The sequence below is a fragment of the Lissotriton helveticus genome, chromosome 6 (genome assembly GCF_964261635.1).
Source record: "Lissotriton helveticus chromosome 6, aLisHel1.1, whole genome shotgun sequence".
NCBI lineage: Eukaryota > Metazoa > Chordata > Amphibia > Caudata > Salamandridae > Lissotriton > Lissotriton helveticus.
The window spans coordinates 651,972,762-651,992,549 of record NC_136067.1 but is presented as its reverse complement, the minus strand read 5'-3'; the positions used below and the strand labels follow the sequence as shown (position 1 = coordinate 651,992,549).

Below are 19,788 nucleotides of genomic sequence, written 5' to 3'. Positions count from 1 at the left end.
GGAGTATATCTACAACCGTATCCTAAGTGGTAGGGGGGAAGAAAATGTATCTGTTAAGGAGTGTAAATTTACAAACTTGTGGGTGTTTCATGCATGTCCCATTGCCAACCCCCTAGATAATTCTCGGGCACAGACCCGATAACGTATGCTTATGGCAAATCCACCATGCTTGCAGGTTTTCCTCATCTGGAAGTTGCAGGTGCAGGTGTATACATCTTCCATATCTGAGGAATTACACCCGTCGATTTGTTTTCCACACACCTACGTTGAACTTAGTGGCTCATAAAGTTTGTGGAATTGGATCCACAATGTCAAAATGAACAGCAGAGACTTTACAAATGGTCAGTTCTGTTCTACAACGCTGCTTATATGACAATGTTATAAAGATTGTTTCAAGCTTTTAAAACAAATGTTCTGTAGCACTTACATACTTTGAATTTTATTTTTGGAGGTAAAGCGGAACAGGACAAAAATGCTGTTTCATCTCTTTAAAAGAGTTTTATGTTTCAAGGAGATTATCTGCATCGTATATGAATTTAAGAGATACTGTTTTTACTTGGTTAATTTCAGGAAGTTTTATAAGAGTCCTGGAGATAGGTATTCAAACAGAGAGTATCCCTTAAGGTCATGATATCCAGGTAGTATGAATATGTAAAATGATATGTTAAGTAAAAAGTCAAATGTGCCTTAAAAGAATAGTAAACTGAATACATGGTAGACAAACGCTAACGTTCTGGGAAAGAGGAAAAAGTAGTAGCTGACATCTTTTTCCTGTCCATGGTGCATTGAATCTAAGAAGAACTTTGGGAGACAAGAAATAAGGACCACAAAATTAGTTGCAGCCTTCCATCAAAGGGCGTGGAAAATAAGAAATTGTATCACTGACAATTCTGCAGGCCCATTGAACCTTGACTAATTTTCAGGTGTTAAGGACCACCTCTAAAAGGAGAATGTGAAACTCACAAAGTCCTCGCGGAAATATTATGTCCTCTCATATACTTGTATTAAAAAAATAAAAGCAAAATTCAAAGAATGACACACACAATAAACTGTAAGACCCATTATAGGCTGTAGAAACATGCAAAAAAAACCTTGAGAAATACATTGTCAGGCATCTCAAAAACTGCATCTTCAATCATCAACACCTTGACCTTTTTCCAATTAGGTTATAGACCCGCCTTTTGTAGAAACTGCCCCCCACAGAATAGGCAATGATAGCTTCCATCTCTTTGAAGTGCCTACTTTATCTTTTGTATTTTTTGTACTCCTCCCGCGTACATAAACTCATGGCATTCTTCAGTGGTTTAGATTCTGCACATTAAATAGATTCCAGCGTTTCAAACTCCCATCTGTCAGAGTACCTCGTGCTCGATCCGAGCTTTGATTATCTTCAACCTTTATGTCGAGGCATTTGGTAAGCTGCATAAGTATGGAATGCTGTTCGACCCATACCCAGTCAACATTCAGATATGCTTGAGAATAAACTGTAAAGATAGCCGGTTTAGTCTGACCTCCCACATCTCTGGAAGAAGACCTCGCAACTGAAGAGCAAAGCAACAATATGAATTCCTCTCCCTCAAGTAACGGGTGAGTTCTTCTAACCTGCACTGATCAGAGTCATAAGAAATGTCAGTCACCTTCTGTCCAGACAAGAATTAAAGTCTATAGTGCAAGCAATGGTCGTCTTGAGGATGGAAAATGGGAATATGCTACTCACAGGCTCCACAAACCAATTTGCACCCCTCAGAGCTGTACTTCAGTTTACTGCGTGGCAGATATTAGGAGTTATAAAATGTAACTACATCTTACAACTCTTAGCCTACTTATACTGGCTACCCGTTGATGCTCACAGTCCAAACAATAAAGCCTGTTTCACGTATAAGGCACAACAAGTGGGCATCCTTGACAACCTGTCACCCAAGCAGATAATTTCTGAAAGGAACTCTCATTAAGAAGCAAATCTATCATCTCTCTTGAAATAACCAAGGGGCATATCACCAACAACCGCTGATAATTATCGCTAAGCGCACTTAGCGCTAGGATAATTATCGCCGGCTTTCGCTTGTTTTATCTCCAGAGCGATAAAAACAACCGAGTTAGCTGCCAAATGTGCAATTATCGCTGGGATTCAAGCAATAATCGCATAACGTTTGGCGCTACATTGGTGATAGGACAGGGCATACTTAGCCATGATATCCACCTTCCATTGGATATCATGGCTAAGTCAGATGAAAAGCAGGAGTAAGGAAAGTAGCGGTAACCGAGGTTAGCGCTACTTTTCTTATCGCTCTGCCAGTTAGCGTGAGGCTTGATAATAGGAGAAATGTCGCTTAGCGACATTTCTCCCATTATTCTGGGGAGGAACGCCCACTTTGCATCTCATTAGAGATGCAAAGCTGGGCGTTAAGGGAATGGGCGTTGAGGCAAGGATTCACGCGATAGTGTGTCCTTGCTAATACGGCCATACAATTATCGCCGCTTTCCGGCCGAAAACGGCCGCTAAAGCAGCGATAATTGTCTTGCTGAAATGCCCCCAAGTGCGAGATAAGAGAAAAGCTCTTTCGCTGACAACTCTCTTAAAATTTAGAACTCTCGCCCAACCCACAATCACCTTACCAGTTCTCTAAATAAGTTCAAATTAAGTCCAAATGGCCACATTCTTTCTTATCACCACACTTGATCACTTACTTGTATGCTGTTAGTTTAATTGTAAATCTTTTTGTTTTGTACTGCCACGTTCTTAGACTAGAAAAAGTACGCCTAAAACAAATTATTTTCTCAGTGGTGTAGCGTAAAATGGCGTCGCCTCCTGCAGAATGTAAATAGGGCCCCTCAGTCTTCTATTTCACACATATATTCTTTGGTCCTGGGCGGAATTGGGCCCTCTGATGGGGTGGCGAGCCCCTGAATGATTGGGGACCCCTGTGCTGTAGGGGCCTGTGTTTTGCACCTGGCTTTTATATCCCTTGTGTGTATTCTACTCAACCTCTTTATCTGTGTCACACTTCACTGCTGATCAGTATCTCTGTAAAGCACAATGCCACCCAGCTCAGGCTCTAGATTCCTCTATATACAAACGTATAAAATACAAGCTTTAAATAGCCAAGCTTTTGGCATTGCCAGTATTGGTTTGGACCGCATGCAAACGCATTCTTAACAATGGATGTGCACAAAGGCCTGGAAATCTTGGAATGGGTTTCCTTTCAAATAAAACTTATTTAACCATTTTTGTTTTTACATTCATAGTTCCAACCTAGAAGCAGTAAATTGACATTTTTTTACCTGAAAGCACATTTTAAGAAAGGAGAAGCCGGACAGAAAATTGCAGCTTCCAGGCCCGCCACAAAAATAAATATTAGAAACAAACTCAAAGGAGAGGGGCGGGGGACCAATAGAAAAGTGGACTTCCATGGGGGGAGGTATTTATGCCACTGAAAGACAAAAGCAAGGGTGGCAACGGAGAAGATGGAAATATCAAATTTAAAAAAAAGCATTGCAGGAGAAGCAATGGCCGAACAGGGTAGGGCAGGATGGAAATCAATACTGACAGAGAGGGGAAGTGCAATGGGATGAAGCAAACAGGGAAGAGAAAGAAGGAAAATGCCACTCCCATGCAGTGCATAAAAAAAATGAAAAAGTACTTCCTTGAATGCAGGCAAAGTCAGTAGAGGAAGAATGCACGTCAACCAAACAGAACACTGTCAGACCATAGTACTCCTGTGTTGGACTTGGTCCTTTATGCGGGGTCATCCCAGATTGTTTTGCCTTCCTCCTGTATTGTTTCTAAACTGTTTTTGTTGGTTTTATTACTCTGGGAACTTTGCCACTACTGATCAGTGTTAAAGTGCATATGCTCTCTGTGTAATTTGTGTTTATGGATTGGTGATTCCATGATTGGCATATTTGATTTACTAGTCAGACCCTAGTATCGTGCACAGTGTGTGCCCAGGGCCTGTAAATCAAATGCTGCTAGTGGCCTGCAGCACTGATTGTGCCACCCACAGAATCAGCCTGTAAAATGTAACTCTGGCCTGCCATTTCAGAGCCTGTGTGCAGTCTGGTACTGCCATGTCAACTTGGCAAGTGCACCCACTTGCCAGTCCCTAACCTTCCCTTTTCTTACATGTTAGTCGCACCTAAGGTAGGCCCAAGGTACCCCTGTGGGCAGGGTGTATTGTATGTGAAAGGGAGGACATGCCCTGGTGGCATGTCCTGATAGTGAATTACTGCCAATTTCGTTTTTCGCCATTGCAAGGCTACCTGCTCCCATAGGGTAGAATGGGGCATTTGTTTATAATAGCTTATAAACATATCTGCCTCTGGGAACAAGGTAGAAAAAATAAAGTTTGATATGCCTGAACTCTGAATGTTGAAATGCATCTTTTAGTGAGGGTGATGTTTACATTCTGTTTGAAAATGCAACTTTTAGAAAGTACGTATTTTCTTGCTTAGCCATCCAGTATGCCTCTGCTAGGTTTGTGTATTGCATGTCTGGCTTTGGAGTGTCAGGGGCTGGGGAGGAGCAGTGGCTCCTGAGAGCCTGATGAGTCAGGGCTCGGCTGAATAGGCCTGGTCTGCATTTGGAGTGGTAGGAGGAATAGCACCTGCACCTGAATAGGGCTGTGTGAGCCTTTCACAATGATGGCTCCGCTCCCCTGTGGTGTGTCTGGAGCCAGGGCTCACACTGACAATGGAGGTTGTTGTGCACTTACAAAGTGCCCCACAGAACTGGTTTTGGCTGGGTACAGACACTCTCTGCCTTCAGAGAACAAAGGATTTTGGGATATAAAAAGAGGGGCCCAGCCCCCAGACTTTTAGATCACTTCTGGGAAATCAAGAGGAACCTTTGCCAAGGAGAAGAGCCGGAGAAGCTGAAGAGGAATAACACCTCTGTGCTGTTTGCTGCCAAGGAAAGGAGAAAAGAACTTTTCTGTTTGCTGTATTCCCCTGCTTGAGAAGATCTCCAAGGGCTTGAAACTGAGCTTGCCTCCTGTTCTGAAGTCTCAGGGACTCAATGTTTTCACCACCAGCTCCTCTGAACTTCCTTGCAGGGAGTTCTGACCTGCAAAGAGGTGCCTGCTGTTGTTTTGGACCTCTAGAGACTCTTCTCTGCTTGGAGCTGGAAGAATCCACGCATCGTCCCGGATCGTCGCATCGCATTGAGGAGCCAAGTTTGTCACATCGTTGGGGGACGCAGTAAGAAACCAACGCATCACATCCCCACGCAGTAAGAAACTGATGCATCACCTCCCCTCGCAGTGAGAAACCGACACATCACCTCCTCTCCGATAAGGAACCGACACATCACCTCCCCATGTACAACAGTAAGGTACGGACGCATCACCTCCCCCTGAGCAAGGGACCGATTCATCAACTTCCCTGAGTGTAAAGAACCGACGCATCACCTTCCCTGCGACCCGTTTTGTTTGGCTGCCTGGCGCATCCCAGGTACTTTGTGTGAAAGGTGTCGCATCTGCAATTTGGTTAGAACTGAACTATTTCTACCATCTGAAAGTCATATTTTTATTACTGTATTGTGGAGTTTTGTCGTTTGGTCTTGTTTTGGTTTAGATAAAGATTACGTATTGTTCTAAACTGGTGTGGTGTCCATTTGTAGTGTTTTCACTGTATTACTGTATGTGTTCACAAATGATTTACACACTTATCTCTGAGATAAGCCTGTCTGCTCATGCCAAGCTACCAAGGGGGTGAGCTGGGGTTATATTAGAAGTGTATTCCCCTTACTCTGACCAGAAGCAAGGGTCCCTTTTTTGACAAAGGTACCTACCTCTGCCAACTTGAGACCCCATTTCTAACATCCTGGATCGGACAAATAGAAGAATGGGGAGGAAAGGCAGCAAATCAAGAGAAGACAACTAAGCTAGCCAACAAAGCAATTAAATCATTAGCAAGGGGCTGACTGAAAGCCCACTTGATATATGTTGGAAACAATATGTCTGTGCAGCAGACAGCAAAAGGTGTCTGTAGCTGAGACCTAAAAAATCTCTCTAACATTAAGTGGACTCCATAAGTTTCCTCCTTAATATTAGCCTTGTTAAGTTTTTCAGTTGTACAGATATGCCTACCCAGAATTTTTTACCTCAACAGAAGCAATAACGGCTTCTCTGTACCTCACGGGGACTTGTGGTATTCTTGGTATCTAAGTTACTAGCTTTTTTCTCACTACAAAGTGCAGTATGTATTGACAACCCCATGACTAATCGACCAAGATACTGGACCAATAGGTGGCGTTGTAAAAATGTGTTTTTACATATCAAGGAATCTAGTGCATTGCCTTGTTTTTTTTCATAAAAATATAGATTGCCATGTTTTTTAACCCATACTGATGCTCCCATTTGCGATTCTAATTTTGGTGCTGGTGTTCCCGTCTACACCATCCTTCTCTCTGATGCTGTTTAACTGCTTGTTATTTTTATGTGGAGTGATTGCTGGATTTAATATCCCATCTGTATGCAAAGCACAATGTAGCTGAATGTGAAACATACATTGGTAAGAAAAATTGATTCACTGTTCGCTTTCCCCTAGCACTATTTTTGAATTGTGTTTAGAATCAGAAAGAAAGTGCAGCTCTACATTGCAAGCAGAACCACTGAAAATAGACTATTTTGTAGTAGTTTTTGCATAATTTTTGCATTTTGAGATTTACTACATAATATGCAAATTGCTGCACAATTTAGATACCTCCAAACAATTTTTCTTGTTTTTAACTCAAACCAATCACAACTTATTAAAAGAACTACATATGCAATTCAGTGAAACCCCTCACACAAATGAAAGCAAATGAAACCCTTAGAATGTAAATATATTTCCAACAGATCACTGGTCCATATTGAAAGCAAGTTTGCTGGGGAGTGCTTTCTTTGTGAGACTTTTGGATTTACACCTTGGCTGATATGGGTTTCTAGTAGTGGGGGCACCACCCAACCCAATAGGTTTAGAAGAAAGCTTATCAGGTTTACTCAAGTAGAAGACTTTATGGAGGATACATTCAGAATTTCATGTGGATTCGGATAAATGGGGAGAAGCCATTCCAGTTCTTTGAAGGTTAGGGAGATATGCTAAACATTTTTTGGTGATAGATTACTTGAACCACCACGTGTAAAAGTGGCTTTGACTGATGTCAGTTAGAAGCCTGGGAGGCCACTGAGAAGAGTTTTGCCAATAAATATGTGTGATAATTATATATACATATGAAACAAATCTGCAAAAAACTCCTCACAAAAACCTTTAATAAGATTATAATGTATGGTATCACTATGCAAAACATAGCTAATAGGCCAGGAAGCCCAAATTATAGATCAACTCCACAATAAGACGAGGAGTGGAATCATGGACTGGAAGTACATGGGGAAGAAAGAACCTGATGTTATTTCTTTCATAATGTAAGCTGGAATCATGTTCATTGTGTTTTTTTCATGACATGGTCCTTGTCATTTCAAGGACCATATCAAGAGTCAATGGGAAACTCATGAATTTAGGAAGAGGATAACAGATAGGGGTGAAGGCATCTAAATGCATATTGATGAGAAACTCTTGGATGTGTGGGTCTTTTATAGGCCTCGCCTACGCAGCGCGCATGCGCTGCTCAAGAGGGCCTTTAGCTGTCGCTCTGCTAATTTTTAAGCACACACTCGTGTGTGTGGCAGGATCCAACTTGCAGTAGTGAGCAGGAGCATGCCACAAGCACAAGTGCAGTGCTTGAAAATGAGCAGGCCTTGCGCACACACACGCACCACTCCCGGGCTTATTTAGGTTGAGCCTTGTTTTTCCCCCTGCTCCCTGTATGTCCTTCTCCGCCCTCATCACCCCCAACCGTCCCTCCTCCCCCTGCTCGTTAAGTATGCAGAATCGGCACTGCATCTTTTTAATTTACTTTCCTTCCTGCCAGCAGCATTGTTAGACCTGGCACCATTGGCGTGGGTCTCCCTTCCATTTTTGCTGTTGCCTCATGTGTTTTTGCTCGTGTTAGATGCTTTGGACACTGTGCCACTGCTATCCAGTGCCACAGTGCAAGTGTTCCCTATTGTAAATTATCAGTGGTTCCATGTTTGGCTATTTGGTTTACTTGTCAGCCCTAGTCTAGTGCACTGAGTGTGCCCAGGGCGTGTAAATCCAAATGCTGCTGGTGGGCCTGCAGCACTGGTTGTGCCACCCACAGAAGCAGCCTTGTAAAATGTGTCTAAGGTCTGCCATTGCAGAGCCTGCATGCAGTCTGGTACTGTCATGCTGACTGGGCAAGTGCACCCACTTGCCAGTCCCTAAACCTTCCCTCTTCTTCATATCAGTCACCCCTATGGTAGGCCCAAGGGCAGGGTGCATTGTAAGTATAAGGTAGGACAAGCCCTGGTGTGTGTGGCATGTCCAAATAGTGAATTACAGCTATTTTCGTTTTTCACTATTGCAAGGCTACCTGTTCTCCATAGGCCAGAATGGGCTGTTAGAGTTATTACATTTTATAATCCTAACTGTCTCAGAGAACATGGTAGAATTTCAAGTTTAGTATGCCTGGACCAATTTTAGAAAGTAGGTATTTGCTTGTCTAACCATTCAAACCTGCCTCTGCTAGGTTGTGTATTTCTTTGTCTGGTTTTGTGAGTGACAGGGCTGGGGGATTCCAAGAGACAGGTTGAGTCACCCTGTGGTCAATAGAGAGATCTGCATCTAGATAGGTGGGAGGAGTTGCACCTGAACCTTGAAATAGGGCTGTGCCTGCCTTCCACAATGCTGGCTCCACCCCCTGAGGAGCGGCTGATGTCTCTGCCCTGCACACTGAAAGAAGAGAAGGAGTCCTGTAAACGAAGTGCTCCAGGGCTGTACTTGCCTCCCACAATGCTGGCTCCAACTCCTGTGGGGCGTCTGATGTGCCTGCCCTGCACTGTGAAAGGAAAGGAGAAGTCTGGTAAACAGAGTGCTTCACAACTGGTTTGGACTGGGCAAAGGCCCCTCTCCCCTCAGAGAACAAAGGATTTTGGGGTATAAATATTGGGACCCTGATCCCATGAAATTAGATCACTTTGGACTACAAGAAGAAACCTTTACTGAGGAGAGGAACCTGAAGAAACTGAGGAGAGACTATTCACAAGCTGAAGTGCTGCTTGGGGGATTGGCCTGCAGTGGTTGCCTTACTGCCAAAGGAAGGAGAAAGGAACTTTGTGTACATTGCTTTCAACTTGTGAAGGATCTCCAAGGGATTGGAAAAGAGCTTGCCTCCTGCTGAAGTCTCAGGGAGATCAGACTTCAACTAAGTATGGGTGAAATTTGCGAAATTGAATTCGCGATCCGCATAATCCACCAATTCGTGCGAATTTGCGGATTTGTTTTGCGTGTTCGCGGGGCTTTTTGCGTATTCGTGGGCCGCTTGCAGCGCACCGACCGCGAAGTTATCCATGCGGTCGTACATGGGCGCGGCCATCATGTGCGCGTTGTGTATTTCCGTTTCCGGGCGCTATTGGCAAGCTCGTATTGTGTGCGGCGTGCTATTACGAGTTCCCGTGTGTTTTTGCGTGCTCGTGGGGGAAATATCGCGCAAACTTACCCACGCGGTCCTCAATGGGCGCAGCCATCTTGTTTTGTATTCATTGCTATGGTTCTGGGCATGGTTTTTCTATCCTCTTTCAATCTTTGCAATCCTTTGTTTCTTTGAACTTTTTTTTGCTCTTTTTTGCTCATTATCTATCTCTCTATTTGTCTAGATCTATATTTTGTGTTTTTTTCAACTTTTTGTTACTTTAATAACTACTTTTTTTGTTTAGCTCTCTCTTTTATTCTATTTCTTTTTTTCCCCTATTCTTTTCTTCTTTCGCCCAGAACCATGGCAAAGGGAGCCAGGAAAAGCAAGGGGAAGGGTCCCGCACCCCGTACCCGGCTCCCATGCGGGCGATTGATGGGGGAGGATGTAGTGGCCAGGGAGATTTTTACCGCGGTGGAGGTGGCCTCTCTTATATTTTTTGTTCTGCGCCACCTCCCTAAGACCGTGGCAGCTGGGGGCAGGCCCGGTCAAGGGTATGGCCTCCGGGAGCGTCGCCAGCAGTGGGATAAGGTGTGCCGGGCCATGCGGAGGGAGTCGGGGGTCCGGCGCACCTATGACCAAGCGACGCACCGGTGGGCCGACACCCTCGACCCGGAGCAGGACCTGCACCACCTGCTAGGTGTGGAGATCACTGGCCTTGGTGAGTAGCTATTTAATAACTACTTTGTATTCTTCTGCTCTGTGTTATATTGCTAATATATGTTTTTCCCGAAGAGCAAAAATGCTGCCTATTCGATTACATTGCAGGTAAAATAGTGTTTAAATAGCTACTGTGATTGCAGGGGCTCGCCTCCTCAGTGGCGTTGCTACTATGCTTACTTGTTTGCAACTTTGTGCTCATTTGGCCTGGATATGTATGAGTGTAGTACTTTACAGAACTGCGTAATGCTAGAGAGACTAGAGACTCAAGTGTAGTCCTTCCTTTGTACTCCTGCTGCCACTAAGAAGAAGAGATAGTGATGAATTGATAGGTTGAGTATATTATGACTTGTTATTAGTAGTAGGACATTTTTTAGTGCTCTGCAATCATGATGACGGACTGTGTCTGTCAAGTCGCGTGCTGCTGAGTGCTGCCAGTCGTTGTAGAACCTTTTTGTTGTTGGTTTAGTTAGTGATTTACATAACTTTCCAAGTAGACGGTCTGCGAATCCAGCAATACTGTACTAGTATCCTCCTAGTTGACCAGATCAGATAGGTCAATACATGTAGTGCAATTGTTGCTAATTTGTTTCCCTGAGATCATTTAATATTGTGGTCAAAGAAATCAAATATTTCCAAAAAACAATCATCCATGTTTGTGTTTATTTCATGATCATCAGCACCTCCCAGGGGCAAGGCAGCAACATCCCAGACTCCGGTGGAACATAGTGGGCAGGAACGGTCCTCTGCAGGCTCTTCTGCTGGCCCCAGTAAGTTGTTCTGTTGTTAATATAATTATACTTCCCTAACTTTTACAGCTCCTATTCATTCCAAACTGTTTCCTAATTCTATTTTTTACAAAATAGTCTTTGATCTTCTTGTAGACTGTTTCTACTTTCTTATCCTGCTTCTCTACCAATACTCTCTGTGCTACTTTCCACATACCTCAGTCAGAAGTAACTGTGCTGGACTCGGTAGCCCTCACATTGTTGGAACTTCAAGTCCTCCTGGTGGTGATGAGGAGTAGTTGGTTCTGTCGGTAATTATAAAAATGTTGCACGTTAAAGAGCAAGCATTCATCAGTTGTGCCAAAAAGAGTTGCATATTAGGGCTAAGCATATAAGTTAACACCCTCCCCAAAACCGTGACTTCTTTTCAGCCCCAATAATTAAAAATTGTTTAACATTTTCTCTTCCATTACGAGACGAAGTAGGGGGTGGTGTATGGCATCTAAAAATATGACATGTTTTTTCTAGGCGTCACAACATCAGATACAGCACTTGCCACCACCAGTGCCGGGGCCAGCAGCGCGGAGGGGTCCACTCAAGCGACGGATGCGGCGGCGCCACCAAGAGGAGCTGAGGGGTATGGCTCAGCAGCGGCGGACGGTGGTAAGTTATTATTATACTCCTTACTTATTGACATTTTAGAGTAGGCTCGCAAAGGAGTGTATGATGTACAGTATAGTAGACAGTACACTACTACAAGTACACTGTACTGTTAAGAACAGTTACTGATTTAGAACTAATTTTTTTTAGCCAATCACGGAGAAGACAGTCACCCTTGACTTAGCAATAGCATTAGCGGTGGTAGTTCTCGAGTAAGCAATGGCCCCCTCTATTTGATTTCAAATCAGCTGGGAAACTTTTATCGTGAAGCCAAGTCATATCAGATGAATTTGAGGGATGTGATGAACGAAAAGGGAAAGAACTTAGGGTCAATGGAAGGACGAGCGAGTCGTAACATTTATGACTAAAGAATGATACGTGTTTTTGAATGCAGGCAGAGGTGGCTGATAGGAAGGAATCAGATGCATGGCTGCTTGAAGCAAGCATGGTTGGAGGAGAAAGAAAAAATGACTGCCTGTGTGGGTCAATCAGAAAATTCATGTGTGGTGTGCATTGCAATATATCATTTGGGTGAAACTCAAATGCAAGTCAAGACGGTGGTTTACCAAATAAAATGAAAAGGGTGTTATTTGGTTGTTGAGAAAAAGTAAAGTTGTTACAGTTGAGACATTAAGAAGAATGATGGACGTTTACTTTGGAAGCCTGGATGGTTTCTTCTTCCTCATACATAGCAGAGGTGTCTGTAGAGCAGACGCTCAGTGCATGAAGAGTGTTACTTTGTTCGAACAGCATGTCCGTGCCAGAGTAGCAAAGCAGAGGAAATCCAAATACTACAAGTTGTGATTGTTCAGAAACTCTCCCTTGCCTAAAGTAACAGTACAGTAGTTTACTTTGCAAGCACAGCATATATTGTGTATGTATTGTATAGTTGACAATTATATCAAGTCAAGTCCCTTCCTCCGGCAATTATGGTTACCACACTCACTCCCTATGTTCATAATTTTCTTTCTGCTGTGTTAATCATGGGTGGACTATTGCTGTTGTTCACTCAATCTATCACAACAAAGCGCCTAAAGTCATCCATCATATAAGCAAAGAGATCATGTGATCGGCTGGATACATGATCAGAAATGAATAATCTTAATTTTCCTTTTGTAGTACTGATGGCCCGGGGAGGGCAGTGCGAAATATAAATTACATTGAGCAGTAGCCCTTGATGTAACTGAGTATGGCCAGTGCCACCCCTATACAAAAGTAAGAGCTTCCCTATCCCCACCTGCATGTACTGCTTAAAGTAATGCATCCAAGTCTGCGTCATCATGGCTTGTGTCTCTTTTTCTTGGGTGCAAGCTGACTGAGCTGGCATTATGCCGGCTACCACAAGTTCATGTACAAGTAATTTCTTTCACAAAACTAGAGAAAAAAAGAAGAATACTCGTGTACTCTCTGACTCTCTGACTATGTATTGAGTCCATAGTGCTGCCTGGTAGTAGAATTCCTGAAACTCCCACTGTTACAGGCCTACAAAGACGGCAGAAAGATACATGCCAACATGTTATACTGTGCTTGCAAATTGATAGTGTTACTGTGAGACAACCTTCTGTTGAATTATTTTGTGTTATTGTTAAAGAGTATTGGTTACATTATTTTTCTTTCTTTCTTCATATAGATGCTCCCAAAAAGCTCACCAGAAGGGAGATGGCTGTCCGGGCCAGGGCCCGGAAGCTGGAGGCCATTCGGGTGGAATAATGCCGGCTGTAGGCTCGGGAACAGGAGGAGGGCGCGTCAACAACCTCCTCCAGCACTGCCCTGTGTCCACCAGCCAGCAGCCTCCAGCACGGCGCCGTGCTCGGACAGTCCCCCGCCGCCGCTCAGCTGCAAGAACACCAGCAGCTGGCCCCCCCAGAGCCTGGAAGGCACACATGCGCCGCCTAAGCCTAAGAGTGGACTACCTGGAGCGAAAGGTGGACGACCTTGAAAAACAGCTCCGGGACCTCCGCAAGGAGCGGCGGGACCGCCTGTCCAGACACCGCCAGAAGTGACTGTGTCCCTTGCCCCTTTTTTAAAGACTGTTGGGGGGGTGGGAATTGGGAGTTGGGGACTATTTGGGACTAGTGGACTATTTGAAATAGACAATTGTTTGGGTTAGGGAGGGGTGGGATTAGTTTATTTTTGTTAGGGAAAATATATCATTTTACATACTTCAACATAGTGTACGCGTTGATCTTATTTTGTGGGGTGGTGGGCGGGGGTTACGGCACGTTTGGTTTCCTCAAACTTACCAGCATGAACTATCTAAAACGTCCAAAAAATGTCAAAAGTGCCACTAACAGAGTTAGTGAATTCAATTGGCCTACTAGTACTTTACTAGTACTACAGTCAGTCTCTCCTCCGAGTCCTAACCTTTATTCTACCTCCCCAAAATGCTTATCTTACCTGTGTTTGAGAATAGAGCTAGGCACAGCGCTGGCTGCATGGCAAATGGCGATTACGCCAACCCAGACCAAAATTCCGTTGTTGTGGTGTTAGTAGAAGTGGTACCACACTAGCAGTAGCAGCATATGAAAAACAAAGTAAAAAATGAGACATTGAGTGGCCTGAGAGGAGTATTAGAAGGAACAGTAGCCTAAGCAATGCTGAAGATAAGTATGGGGAAAAAAGAATTGCATGGATGATTATGGCTACAACAAGAACAGTGACACAGCAGCGTAACAACAAGTCTTTTTGACATGTAGGAGGTTGATGTTGACTATGGATCCAATCGATGGTGGGCCTGAAATTCAGAATTTACTTTAAAATACTCATTGTTGTTTTTTTAACCAGAATTAAAATATCCTAGGATTCATCTAGCTGCCTTAAAATTGATTTGAGGAGGTTGCTTGCACCTTATCCTCCCCAGCAAGTGTGTGGAATTATTGTTGTAATTTACTCACACCTCAATGAAAACCACACAGCCCGGGGGAAGAGGGTTAGGGTTTGAAACTTGGATGGGAATGGGGTTTGTGGGGAAAGTTTTGCGGAGAGAGGAAAAAAAAACACAGCATGGACAAACAACAAATGAAGATAAACAAATCTTTGGATACGAAGCTATCCATAAATCTTTTAAGGGACATAAAGGAAGTGCATGCACTACTGCATGCATAAAGTTGTTTGCTAAATGGATAGGTTACTGAAAAGTAAGTAGTACTTTCTACAATGTACTATGAAGAAACAATGTGACAGTACAGGGCTGCAGTAATTATGCAATTTCACTTGCCTATCTGCCCTCAGAGAGAAGAACCACTTAGTACATTAAATTAGTTTAAAAAATAGCAAAGAAAAAAGTATACAATGGCTGGAGGGATGAATTGAAGCAAAGAGCAAACAAATGCACAGAGTCACACTCATAGAAGTTCACAGCAATAACATTACTTAAAAGATAAGTAGAAATTAAGATGGATACTGTAACTGTATGTTGTTGTAGTTGTCCTGTTGAATTTGGGAAGATGCAGGCATCCAGCCATTCCTCTTTTTCGCGGTACTCCTCCATTCCATCTGACGCTCCGTCAATCAATGTTGGGGACCATAAGACACCTTGTCCACTGTCTGCCTGGCGGATGCTGAATTGAGGCTCACTAATGGTAAGCCTGAGTTCCTTTTTTTCCCCATTGCACAGGGTAAATTCTGGCCTGTAATTGTTGATGGACAAGCAGGAAGTGATATTAAAACACCACGGAGAAAAAAATATAAGGTACGCTGTGTAGTGCAAAAATAACACTTTCAGTTTCAGAGTCGACAGTATTACAATACATACAAGCATCATTTCGAAAGTGCGTACTCTGAGTCTCCTTTTCAAGGATAAATAAGTGTGGGCGAAATTTGCGGATCTTTCCCCTCAAGCTAGGTGTAAAGTGTAAACTGCGATTTTAGAACAAAATTAGACATTCTCAGCAGTGCCCCCAGACCCCTCAACCCGCCCGCAAAAAAGTAGAACACCCCCAAACAGGCCAAAAGCAAAAATGGAAAATGTCACAGAAAATTTGAGGCCTACCTCAAAATCACTCCAAACGCGCTCTGCAGCTAGGCCCTAACCCCCATTTTCCACTATGGATTTTCTTCAAACCACTTGCAATCAAAATTAGACCTTCCCAGCAGTGCTCCCAGACCCCTCGACCCAGCCCCAAAAATGTAGAACCCCCCCCAAACAGCCCCCCAAAAACATGCAATACTGCTAGGCCTCAGTTTAAATTGGGCCAAAATGCTGTATGCAACTAGGCCCAAACCCCTCTTTTCCACCATGGATTTTCTTCAAACCACTTGCAATCAAAATTAGACCTTGCCAGCAGTGCTCCCAGACCCCTCAACCCACCCCCAAAAACCTAGAACCCCCCAAACATCCCCCCAAAAACACACAAGTGATCTAAAAAGGAAAAACGTTTTCACCATGGATTTACTCCAAACCACTTGCATCCGATATTAGACCTTCCCAGCATTGCCCCCAGACCCCTCAACCCACCCGCAAAAAAGTAGAACACCCCCAAACAGGCCAAAAGCAAAAATGGAAAATGTCACACAGAAAATTTGAGGCCTACCTCAAAATCACTCCAAACGCGCTCTGCAGCTAGGCCCTAACTCCCGTTTTCCAACATGGATTTTCTTCAAACCACTTGCAATCAAAATTAGACCTTCCCAGCAGTGCTCCCAGTCCCCCCAACCCGTCCCAAAAACCTAGAACCCCCCAAACAGCCCCCCAAAAACACGCAAGTGAGCTAAAAAGAAAAAACTTTTTCACCATGGATTTTCTCCAAACCACTTGCATCCGATATTAGACCTTCCCAGCATTGCCCCCAGACCCCTCAACCCACCCGCAAAAAGTAGAACACCCCCAAACAGGCTAAAAGCAAAAATGGAAAATGTCACACTTAGAAAATTTGAGGCCTACCTCAAAATCACACAAAACGCGCTCTGCAGCTAGGCCCTAACTCCCCTTTTCCACTGTGGATTTTCTTCAAACCACTTGCAATCAAAAGTAGACCTTCCCAGCAGTGCTCCCAGACCCCCCAACCCATCCCCAAAAACCTAGAACCCCCCTAAACAGCCCCTCAAAAACACTCAAGTGAGCTAAAAAAAAAAAATAATTCACCATGGATTTTCTCCAAACCACTTGCATCCGATATTAGACCTTCCCGGCAATGACCCCAGACCCCTCAACCCACCGCAAAAAAGTAGAACACCCCCAAACAGGCCAAAAGCAAAAATGTGAAATGTCACACACAGAAAATTTGAGGCCTACCTCAAAATCACTCAAAACGCGCTCTGCAGCTAGGCCTTAACTCCCCTTTTCCACCATGGATTTTCTTCAAACCACTTGCAATCAAAATTAGACCTTCCCAGCAGTGCTCCCAGACCCCCCAACCCATCCCCGACAACCTAGAACCCCCCAAACAGCCCCTCAAAAACACGCAAGTGAGCTAAAAAGGAAAAACTTTTTCACCATGGATTTTCTCCAAACCACTTGCATCCAATATTAGACCTTCCCAGCATTGCCCCCAGACCCCTCAACCCACCCGCAAAAAAGTAGAACAACCCCAAACAGGCCAAAAGCAAAAATGGAAAATGTCACAGAAAATTTGAGGCCTACCTCAAAATCACTCCAAACACGCTCTGCAGCTAGGCCCTAACTCCCCTTTTCCACCATGGATTTTCTTCAAACCACTTGCAATCAAAATGAGACCTTTCCAGCAGTGCTCCCAGACCCCTCGACACAGCCCCAAAAATGTAGTACCCCCCAAACAGCCCCCCAAAAACATGCAATACTGCTAGGCCTCAGTTTAAATTGGGCCAAAACGCTGTCTGCAACTAGGCCTAAACCCCCCTTTTCCATCATGGATTTTCTTCAAACCACTTGTAATCAAAATTAGACCTTCCCAGCAGTGCTCCTAAACCCCGCAACCCACCCCCAAAAACCTAGAACCCCCCCAAACAGCCCCCCAAAACACGCAAGTGAGCTAAAAAATAAAAACTTATTCACCATGGATTTTCTCCAAACCACTTGCATCCAATATTAGACCTTCCCAGCAGTGCTCCGAGACCCCCGCCCCACCCCCACAAATCTATAACACCCCCAAACAGCCCCCCAAAAACATGCAATACTGGTATATCTAAAACATGGCAAATTGCGCTGTTCACAAAAAATTGCTGTTTTGAGCACTTCCACTACTTCGATCCTCTTGAAACTTACCTGGACACTTGTTCCAGCGATTCCCAAGAACCTCAGCAAGGCAGAACAAAATCAAACCACTGCGCTCTTTGAAGAAGAAAAAGAAGAAGAAGAAGAAGAAGAAGAAGGTCTACGACTAGTTTTCACTTTTCACCCAAACACACGTGCCCGCAAAACACCAAAAAAGGCCAAAATTCTGCCAATTCTGGACCAAAGAATGCCAAAACCCCCCTAAAACCTTGCCAACATCATTAAGAACAAGCCTGCATTGGGCCCTGACCCCTAGACTCAGCTGGAACCCTACCAACTTAAACCAAAAACCCTAGTAAATCACACTGAACCCTAAACCCTAGATATGCTTTGTCTGTCTGTGTCAAAGAGCCTAGGTATGCTACATCAGGATGCTTCACTCAGTGGTGCCTGCCTTGACCGTCTGCATGGCCCTGCCGCAAGCACGGCCCAAAAACCCGTTCTGCTCAAGAATTTGCGAATTTTTGGTAATTTCGCGAGATTCGCGAAAAACCGGAAAACAGCAAATTTCGCAAACATAACGGATGTTTGGCCCAAGCTTGAGGCAGGGCCATGCAGACGGTCAAGGCAGGCACCACTGAGTGAAGCAACCTGATGTAGCATACCTAGGCTCTTTGTCAGACAGACAAAGCATATCTAATTGTATGCAGCAAGCCACATAGCCCCAATTTTACATGAACTGCTGTCTGGAGTGGAGTGGACTGTGCCTGGCATAACAAAAACAGTACACTGCCTCGCCCTCGACCACTACATATCACGAATAGACAGACATGTAGTTCTGCTGTAGTAGTTGTTGTAGACTGGTTTACCTGTTTGCCACTCACAAATTGGCCATAGTTCTTCCGTAAACCCACGCTGATGATCCATCCATCCCAGTGAGTGACTGTAAAGAAAAAAGATATATTATTTAATCAATCATCATGGTATATTGGCAAGTGAGTCTACTCCAAGGACATTTTGCATATTGGAAAATGCAACATAGTGGCCCCTGAAGTTGAAGCACAATTTGAATTAAACAAGGTAAAAAAAACAGAGTAGTAGACATGAGTTACAATTACTGTTTAAAAGCTTAAATAATAACTAAGACAAGACATATGATTCATTTCATGCACAAAAAACAAACAGCAATTGGTTTCATCAGAGCCAGACAGCCATTGCTGTCCACTGCATGCCATCTTCTTCCCATTGTTCATTACCTGTTTTACTTTTTGTCCGCATCTTCTTCGGAAAGTGAGGGCCTACAGTGCAGCCTCTCCTGTCATTTTCAGAAGTAACTCTGTCAGCAATCAGCAAGCATGTAGTCAGTCAGTAATTTCAGTCCCACTTGAGGGGACTCGTCTACGAAGACAAAGTTTATTTATTCTTCGTAATCCATCCATCTGCCTTGAGCGAAATGGATAGGGGGAGTCTGGAGGAGGAGGATAGAGGAGCATGATTGAGTTGTGAACTTGTGAACCTCAGGAATGCAGACTGCGGCACCTTCAAATCAATAAGGAAAATAAAATGAAGACAGTGCTGCTGATGGACTTGTTGTGATTAGGTGATTAGAGTTTTGTTGTGGTAAAAGTTGCAAAACAAAGAAAGACACACAGGAATTAAAATGAATAAGGACGAAAAAAAGGAAGTCATTTTCAGGCCTCGGTGTCAGGGAAGTAGAGCTCATCCTCGAACTCTATGAATTGAGACGGGAGTAGGTCAGCTAACAGAGAAGAACTTCCGTCACCTAAGTCGGTGTCCTCTTCTTCCTGCGTGCATTCACGTATTTTGTAATCTGGTGGTATGAAGTGCTGATTCATCTTGATCAGTGTTAACCTCTCCACATTTATGGGCAAGAGGCGGGTCCTTTTGAAGTTACAATGGCACCAGCAGCACTGAAAACACATTCAGAAGACACGCTTGCGAGTGAGCAAGACAAATAATTTAGAGCCAGGTTGGTGATCAGTGGCCATAGAGGCCTTTTCCTATACCAATACAGCAATGGGTTCTGATTAACAAAGACCTCTGTTGGGTCATCCAGATAG

At 43.9% G+C, this 19,788-nt stretch overlaps 1 protein-coding gene across 1 annotated transcript; it reads left to right on the top strand.

Annotated features, from left to right (window-relative positions):
• Positions 1 to 2,796: 2,796 nt before the first annotated feature.
• Positions 2,797 to 13,588, top strand: LOC144762436 (uncharacterized). The gene is made up of 4 exons (XM_078647617.1): positions 2,797 to 2,818; positions 10,870 to 10,959; positions 11,446 to 11,580; positions 13,208 to 13,588. The coding sequence occupies exons 1-4, from the start codon at positions 2,797 to 2,799 to the stop codon at positions 13,285 to 13,287; spliced, it is 327 nt and encodes a 108-aa protein (XP_078503743.1). The 3' UTR covers positions 13,288 to 13,588.
• Positions 13,589 to 19,788: the final 6,200 nt, after the last annotated feature.